General features: G+C 38.0%; 1 protein-coding gene across 1 annotated transcript; it reads left to right on the forward strand.

Moving 5' to 3' along the window:
- The first annotated feature begins 1832 nt into the window (after positions 1-1832).
- PSMA1 (proteasome 20S subunit alpha 1) lies at positions 1833-8627 on the forward strand. The gene is made up of 10 exons (XM_088525679.1): positions 1833-1958; positions 2250-2294; positions 3424-3525; positions 3994-4097; positions 4824-4912; positions 5611-5681; positions 6239-6368; positions 7101-7180; positions 7653-7757; positions 8277-8627. The coding sequence occupies exons 1-10, from the start codon at positions 1833-1835 to the stop codon at positions 8331-8333; spliced, it is 909 nt and encodes a 302-aa protein (XP_088381805.1). The 3' UTR covers positions 8334-8627.
- The last annotated feature ends 489 nt before the right edge of the window (positions 8628-9116 follow it).

The following is a 9116-nucleotide window of genomic DNA, read 5'->3' on the forward strand; positions in this document are numbered from 1 at the left end:
GCAAATTTATGTATGTGAATTTATTTCTATTTTTCAGGCAGAAATTTCAGTAATAATAGAAGAGAGGAAACCACATTGTGAACCTTTTATTGTGTGATCTCATTCTGTAAGAAATCATTGCAAAATATTTATGGAATATAAATGCATAAATAAGAAAGTAATATTTTATCTGGCCATTACTTTAATATGGGAATAATGCCTGTGTCAAAAGGAAATATGATCCATTAATGGTATCATGAATTACAAATACTTTATTTGTATCTTTATATCACACTAACTGTGATTTCTGACCTTTGCTGACAATTAAAGGTTATTTTTTTTCAGAGGTAGAAATTTCTAAAAATTTCCTCACTAATATAACTGATTAGTATTCATTTATGATCTCATGTATCATTCCATAGATTCTGTCTCTTGGTTACAAATCATCTGCTGAATGTTAGATGACATTTCATTTTTGATTCACTTATGCTCATTACAGGCAAAAATAATTCAGACTATCTGAATCACAGCAGCAATTCATATATTTGAAGTAATTTATCCCGCTATATGCACACTGAAATATTTTTATGTTCAGACCCTTGAAATAACAAGTCATTCTTTTTCATTGAAATAAAACCTTGATAGATTTTCATAAAACTCCAATGATATATTTCATAATACTTCTGTAAATGATAATAGTCCTGCAGGTATCTGATGATGATTCAAAGCTTGATCATATCTTCTATGCTAGTAAGCAAATTATAGTTAAAATCTTTCCTTTTATAATCAAAGCACAATTAATTCTTCTTATGCCAAAACCCTTCCTCATTCAGAATGAACAAATATATTTCAGGACTAATAAAAATAGCTGTATGAAATTCTCTTTACATAGATTTCTGATGGGTTTGTTCAAACAAAACCAATCAAACTATTTTATGACCAACATACACCACAAGAGGTCAAATGTGTGAACTTCGTGCCCTTTTTTTTTCTTTTGTTCCAGGATTGGACAGAAAGTGCTGGGCTCCACATGGATTATTTTAGCATTTACCAACTTTTCATCTTGATCTTTCCGAGCCAGTTTCGATGGTCAAACAAGGTTAGTTGCCCTGAAGGGGCTACCCTGAAAATGACAAACATGGCACTCCACAAAAAGCTATGGATTTCAAAAATAAGGAACAGACTCAGTAATTTTTTGTAGCTAACATTTCTCAAGATAAAATATTAAAAGACTTTGAATAATTAAATATACAAAGGGTGAAATTGCCTCAGGTGCAGAGCTGCACACAAGGCTTATGCATCACTAAAGTTTACTGATATCCTAGTTTAGGGCTTTGATTCAAATTCTCTAACAATTTTGGGTAACTTAGAAACAAATACCTGCTAAATAAAGTAAGAGCTTATCATGAACATCATTAATTGCTTCCCACAATTGGGCAAAACATGCTTCCTTTCTGCTTTGATGCCCGTGTTATATAGGGGCTGTTTGCTTTGGCCTTGCTCATTCCTCTTTTTCTCTCATTTTTCATTTAAACATTGTGTTCTGTTTTCCTCGGTGAAGAGTATGTCGGATACTCCTAAAAGCAGTGCGCAGCCTATAGCACAGTACGTAAGCAGAGAGCAGCGCGTCCTGGCGTAGCTCCGCATTGTGTCCGAACCAAGGCGCTCTCGCCAGCAGGGAGGGAGGCTTGTGCCATATCCTGCATTGTTCTGCCAGCGGAGGGGGGAACAGCCCTTCAGGGAGGCCCTTCTCGCTGTAGAAGTCCCGACCCGACGCATCGTGGCAGAGCCCACGGAGTGTTCGGGGGAAGCCCAGCAAAACCCGACACCCCCGCCGCTTACACACACAGCGCATGCGTCTCGCTCGACGACTCGAGGGGCGGCTAGCGACGCCTGAGCGCGCGCAGGCTGTACGCGTCGCTGCCGGAGTGCTGCAGCGCGGCGGCGGGAGCTCGCGGCGGGGTCGGCGAGGGAAGATGGTGGGTGAGAGGCGCCGCGGTGGGGCCCGCCGCCGCCCTCCTCCCCCCGCGGCACCCATCGGCAGCCGCGGCGGGGAGCGGAGCGGAGCGGGACGCGCGGTGGGGGTGGCCGTGAGTAAGCACTTCCCGGCACACGCGGCCCGGAGGCCCCAAGCGGCGGCCGGGCTGCGGGGAGCGGGCTCGGCGCTGCCGGCGTGAGCGCCGCCGCGGCCGTGCTGGGTTGTGCGAGGCAGGGAGGGGAGCGCCGGGGCTCGGCTCTGCCGCCACTAACGGGCTGCATTTGCTCCCCAGTTCCGCAACCAGTACGACAACGACGTGACGGTCTGGAGCCCCCAGGTACGTGCTGCCGCCCGGTCTCTCGGGCTCTCCTGTGCTGCCCTGGTTGTGCTAGGGGTGTCTCGGGAGCCTGAGGACATTCAGCCGCTTAAAGTTTTCTCTAGTCCCCCTTCCTTTCTTTTTTCTTGTTCTTGTTTTGTTTCCTCGTGTTTTGCAAACTCCCAGAAAGCCTGAAGCATAAAGCTTTTCTTGCACCAAGTATTACATGTAAGTTTTGTTCACAGGAAAATAATAATTTAAACATGGTAAAGCACTTACTGAAAATTGCAAAAAAGTTATTTCCAGTTGTAGACTAAATAGTTCTTTTCTTGCATTCATTATCCTGCAAAGGAGGGAATGATTTAGCATGTGGGGGATTCAAACCCAGCTTCTTGCTCCTTGAAATATTACTTACCAATTTGTTATTATAAGTCTGTGCAATGAGAATAGTATCTAGTTCCTTACTTAGTATTTAAATATATATATATTCAAGTAAGCCAAAATAGGAACTGTTTGACATGTTAGTCCAGTAATTTTTAACATTTTGCAAGCATTGAGTTGAATGACAGTACCTATACCCATACAGCCTTTGAAATACTAATTTTCATAGTAGAAATTCACATTTAAGAAGATGCTGTTGATGCAGCAACTCCCAATTAATGAGATGCACATTTGAAATAGTTTGGTGTGGACATTTACTGAGAAATTTTTACATTTCAGTAAATGTTACAAGTGAAAAGTTAGTGTAAACTGAATTGTGTATGTTTTATAAACACGTATAATCAGTATGTTTACTATATAGCTTGGATATTCTGTAAGACAGTCTATATTGCCATTTTTACTCCTTGCTTTTGGTTGTGTTTCAAGCTTATTTTGTAGTAATGAGTCATAAATGTTGCATAAATAAATTCACATGTAATCACAAGCCCTCGCATGTAGGCAGAGATATGAAATACCTTTTTGAAGGATCTGGTGAAACTGGTGATAGTCTGAGACTGTGAAAGGAGAAGCCAAGCAGCTTCAGTTTCTGCCCAGGTGTTGCCATATCTCTCTCATGGCTTACAGGTTGAGGTAGTAACATTTTGAAGTTTTGAAGACTATTGAAAAATGATATAGACTATATTAACAGTAGATTTATTTTATTCTGTAGGGGCGAATTCATCAAATAGAATATGCCATGGAAGCTGTGAAACAAGGATCGGCTACTGTGGGGCTGAAATCGAAGACGCATGCTGTTCTGGTTGCTCTAAAGGTAACGTGGAAGCTATGTTCTACAGCAGAGTAGTTTTGGCTTGGAATATTAGTTTTGTCCATTCTCAACATTTATGCTGTATGAAATCCTAGTTTCTTCATGATTGAATATCAGTTCTACACTGAACTATGTGTACTGTGAAGAACTGTGCTGAGCAAGTCTTCACAAATTGGTAAAGTGAAAGAAATTGGTGGAAGAATTTCACTTTAAAGGTTCATTAGGTCTCTGTTAATTTCTTCAGTTATTAAGTAGTAAAACTATTTTTCCTCTCAGAGAATGAATGAGTGTCCTTTTTTTCTTTCTGACAGACTCCTGTTGAAGTACAATTAGATTTTTCTGTTACAAGTTTGTAGGTTCTATTATCATTTCATGATCGTGTTCAATTCTTGCCATAAACATTAGTGGATTTCTTCTTTCTGGCTGGCAGGCTGTTCAGTCTGCCACGTAGCTTTTCCTTTTCACACACAGAGAGCACAGTCTGAGCTGGCAGCTCATCAGAAAAAAATCCTGTACGTTGACAACCATATTGGTATTTCAATTGCTGGACTTACCGCTGATGCGAGACTCTTGTGGTGAGTATATTGGTGGTGAGTATATTGCAGTGATTTCTGCAATAATAATGAAGTTAAACTTTGTTTGTAGACTATTGCAAATGAAATTTTTTAGTTAGCTAAGGGTTGGTCTTGAGTTACTGCTCTCTTCCACTATGCTAAAGATCTCAGTTTGAAATTCTGGCATTTTGAAAAAGTCATTGGCAGAGGTCTCGTTTGTCCCAGAATTTTGTTCCTTGGTTTTCTTACTATAAAGATAGTCCTCTGTTTTCCCTGCTGTAGTGGGGTTCCCAAGCAGCTTGAGAAAGTCCATTGCTTACTTCCCACTAAGATTATTCTGTGTACATTTAAGGCAGTTACTAAAAACAAACGTAAGCTTCATAGGGGGTTACCTTTTATCTGCTGGCTACACAGTCTCCGCAGATGAGATGAATGCACAGTGAAGGAGGAGGGTCCCTCAGTTGTATCAGAAAGGATAGAGGAGGCAAAGGAAGAATGTGTAAAATACAAATTAATTGATGTACTGTTACAGAGAAACTTTGCTATTTAAATGTGTGGGGTATTTGTTTTGTTTTTTAACTGATTATGTAGGGGCTTTGACCCTTTCTCTCAGCAAGTTTATGTTTATCCTAATGGGCAAATATTGAAACAAAACCCTATTGCAATTTTTACGATGTGTTGTGTTTTTGTTTTGTGTGTTTTGTTTCATTTGTTTCCCTTCTCCTTTCTATGACCTCCCTCATCCAGCAATTTCATGCGTCAGGAGTGCCTGGATTCCAGATTTGTGTTTGACAGACCCCTTCCAGTTTCTCGCTTAGTGTCGCTGATTGGAAGCAGTATCCTTTTGTTTGCTTGTTTTGCACTTGATCCTCTTCATTTTTATATTTCTTCATACTTGTTCTTAAAATGCTGTTATATATTCCAGCTTAAAATTACTTTTTCAAATTAAAATGAAAGTTAGCTTCTCTTTATTCATGTTCCTTGCTTCTCCTTTTAGAGTATACTCCATAATACACCAAATTTATAGAAAATTAATGAAGTACTATATAACATTTCATGAAGCCCTGCTTTTTCTGTTACATATCAGTGCTTTTGGAGGGAAATAAAAGATGACTGCACTGTTTAAAAATGCGTTCGCTTACTGGATTGCAGTGAATCAGTCAGTTTTTTTCCTGTGGCAACTTTTGTTGTCCCTGTATGGAACAGCGGTGCCCTTGTATCCTGTTATCAGGTGCCTATAAAAAGTTCAAAGGGAAAAGAAATTAAATGAGGCTGTGCAGCACTAAGTGAACTCTTCATGTTACTTTGCTGAATGTACGACTCATTTCTTTCAGGAAAGTTAGTTGCTAAATATTTTTCTGGTGAATAAAGTCTGGTGCTGATATTTCAAATCAGACCTGTGATCTTTTTCTTTGAATCAATTCTTCAATCATGGGCAAGCCTTTGCAAATGTTCTGTGACCATTTTGGTGAATCTCTGCTTGACTTTGGAAATTATTGTGTTTTCTTGAGACTGTTTCCTTAGTTTGCTTCAGAAACCCAAATACCTACGCAGCGTTATGGCAGAAGACCGTATGGTGTAGGTCTGCTCATTGCAGGTTATGATGTAAGTAGCATGTGCCAGTTACTGTTGATCTAAAAGAATATGTGGTTAACTCAATTTTATACAAGTAAATATTAAAAGGGACAGGTAACAGGAAGAGGCAGACTTGTCAAAAGTTTGTAAATACCCAATTATTTTCTGTATCTATCCTAAAACATAATTTTTATAAATGTTGATTGGTGGCTAATCTTACTTGCACTTGTAAAGTATGCATTTGCAAAAATGAAAACCTAATTATTTTAAGGTGAAAAATGAGATGTTGTATTGGGTCATGAGTTTCAGAAGTGTTGGAGTGTGAAGCCAGACTTGCTCGCATTTTTGGGGAGCAAAATATTGGTGTTTATACACTGAAAAGACTATTTTATTATTTTACTAGTGATAATGGTTGTTTACAAACTATTCCTAAAAAAAATTGTAGAATAAGTCTTGAAGAAATTGATAAGAACAATGTTGTTATAAACAATATCAAATGAATCTCTACTGTCACCAAACTATGTGATGTATCATGAAGCAAATCTTTAGTTTAGAAAATGCATGTGTTTTTCTTCTGCTTTTTGCAGGATATGGGTCCTCACATCTTCCAGACTTGTCCTTCTGCAAACTATTTTGACTGTAAAGCAATGTCTATTGGTGCTCGTTCACAGTCTGCTCGAACTTACTTGGAGAGACACATGACTGAGTTTACTGATTGTGAGTAATGAAATTCTGACTTTTTTTTCTGCTACTGCTCTATTGTTTTGCATTTAGATAAATACGTAGATATTTAGATGAATATATTGTAAAGTTGGCTTCCAAAATTTATCTTCCCATAAGTCTGCCTGAACTCAAAAGTTGTAGAGAAAACATACGTACATGTTAGAAACGAAGATTTATAATTTGTTAGATCTAACAAAAGAGTAATTTCTACAAGGAAGCCGAGAAGAAAGTAAACAGTCTCCATTCAGTTTAACTCTGAAAGAATTATTCTTTTCATTGTAAAAAGGGAATAATAATAATATTAAGCATGAGTATTTAGACTGTGAATTTAAAATTACAAATTTATTTTTATATAATATATATATTTATAAATATATATTTATATATGTATTTATATATATAAATACGCATATTTTATATATTTATTATATATATTTATATATTTTTATATCTGGATGCTACTGTGTATCTGGTTAGGGAAAAAGAACTTGAGTATCACTTTACTGGAGACAACGCATGTGCCAAAAACATGCATTTTTGTCTTATATGTAAGGAAGGGCATATTTCTCAATGTATATTTTGATAGCCAGCTCTATTTTCAGAAATACACGAGGAGTAGAGTTACAGAATTCAAAATAGCAAACTGGAAATGAGAGGAAAGACAAATGAGTCTCTAAAGATCATGCCATTTATTTTCTAAATGTCTTTCTAATTGCATTTATTTAGGTAATCTAAATGAGCTAGTTAAACATGGACTGCGTGCCCTGAGAGAGACTCTTCCTGCTGAACAAGATCTGACTACCAAAGTAAATACTGTCTTTCTTTAAAAAATATTTTTTTAAAAAAATAATTAATTCTACTGCCATTTGCTCTTAGAAGTTACTGTGACAAAATGAATGTAAAATATAGCTCTTGCCAAAAGAGTTGGGCAAAAGAAAAAAGAAGAAAACGGGGAGGTGAAAATCAATGATTTTGAAAAATTTGGTATCGTTTATTTAAAAGAAAACTATAGACAAATTGAAACCTTGTTTTTCAATAAAACCTTAGTGGTTTTATTAGAAAGATTTTGAAGGGTTATAGCTTCTGTAAGGAATACATCTCCCTCCTGCCCTTAGTCCCTTTCCTTTTCTAGTGCAACCCACTGAAAGTTGGGTTCCTTGAGTGGAACTCCTGTATTAGAGGAAGAAACTTGAATTCATTTCACAAGCGAACAATGTAAAGCGATTAAGTTATTTGCAGAAGAATGTGTCTCACTTCTTTCAAAATTTTACTTGACAGAATGTTTCCATTGGAATTGTGGGCAAAGACATGGAGTTTACCATCTATGATGATGATGATGTAGCGCTATTCCTAGAAGGTCTTGAGGAGAGACCACAAAGAAAGGTTTGTGTTTTATCTGCAAAAATATAGGCTTTTTTGAAAGGCAGTGTTTTGTGATGCATGACCCATAAACATTTATGCTTATGACACTGAATTCTCTTACTGTCTAGTAGAGCTTTAGGTAGGCACTGTTAGCATTGAATGTTCTTACATGAAAACAGGACACAATGTAATCTCAGTCTGAAGACTGAAGCTGGAAAGTAAGCTGCTTGTTAAATGAGTTTATAGAGAATTGGCAGAAGGCCTTTCCGATGGCTTCATCTTCCTTCCATATCTAGGATTATTCTTTCACTCTCTTGCAGCAGAAGTTGTTACATATATTCCTCATGTCCTGTGTTCCCACCCCCATCTTCTAATTACTAGCTCTGTCCTTCTGCATGCTTGATTTATATAACTCTGCCTGTAAGCTGTTTGCTTATGTGAGCTGTCTTTTCCACTTGCGAGGCTCAACCAGGTATAAAGCTGATTGCTGTTAGGTGTTATTTTCTGCCCTTAATTAATTTTTTCTTTCTTCTCTTTAAGCCTGTTCCACCTGCTGATGAACCTGCAGAAAAGGCAGAGGAGCCCATGGAGCACTAGTTGGTAGATTAATTCAATTCCTCTGTGTGTTAACCTACGTGTAATTATACAGGAACATGTATCTGTCTGCTGGTAATCTTTATTCTGACCTATATGCGTCTTCTACTGACACATTCTGAGGATCACTCAAAAAAAAATACACCTATCCTTAATGGTAGGCAGGATAGTTGGATGTATTTTCTTTGACAAGAAAGATGTTACCATTTTCTAAATAGTGCACAATACTGTTTTTTTTTAATAAAAAGCATATTGTCTTCAACTTGTAAGGACAAGTGGAAATAAATCTTTCTTGAAAATCTGCTGTTTATTTATTTTTGTCTGAATAAGTAACTCCTCAAATATGTATTTGATATCAATATAATACCAAGATATAATCACGTATGTGACTGTTTGTCATGTTCAAACAATAACCAATTCAGGAGCACTTGCTTTATATGAAGATGGTGCTCATGTACGGTTTTAACTTTCCGTCAGTGCAAGACTTCACCTCCAGCATCATTGCAATGATTGAGCCATGTTGGCTCAGTGGGGACAGACACTGCTACTTAGGTTTACTGGAATTACTGTTTGCAGACTGAATAAGGTTGAGGCTGCCAAGCTTATTCATATCTCTCTTTTTCTTTTTTTTTTTAATTAAATCTCTCTCCTCTGCCCCTGCCCTGAATCACAGGGTTTCTTTCTGGCCCTCAGTTTGGCCCGAGCCAGCGCTGGCTGTTGTAGCGCTCTGCTGCGCTCGCTGGCACAAGTGCGCACAAGGGCCGCGCTCTTGGCCCTGCTCCCCGG

The sequence above is a fragment of the Tinamus guttatus genome, unplaced genomic scaffold (assembly GCF_059628265.1).
Source record: "Tinamus guttatus ecotype Peru unplaced genomic scaffold, ASM5962826v1 Tinamus_guttatus_pri_ptg000240l, whole genome shotgun sequence".
NCBI classification, from domain to species: domain Eukaryota; kingdom Metazoa; phylum Chordata; class Aves; order Tinamiformes; family Tinamidae; genus Tinamus; species Tinamus guttatus.

Coding starts and splice junctions, on each gene's coding strand:
- PSMA1 (XM_088525679.1), top strand. CDS start 1,833: ATGCGTCTCGCTCGACGACTCGAGGGGCGGCTAGCGACGCCTGAGCGC. Junction 1,959..2,249: donor GGGGTCGGCGAGGGAAGATG/GTGGGTGAGAGG, acceptor TTTGCTCCCCAG/TTCCGCAACCAGTACGACAA. Junction 5,682..6,238: donor TGCTCATTGCAGGTTATGAT/GTAAGTAGCATG, acceptor TGCTTTTTGCAG/GATATGGGTCCTCACATCTT.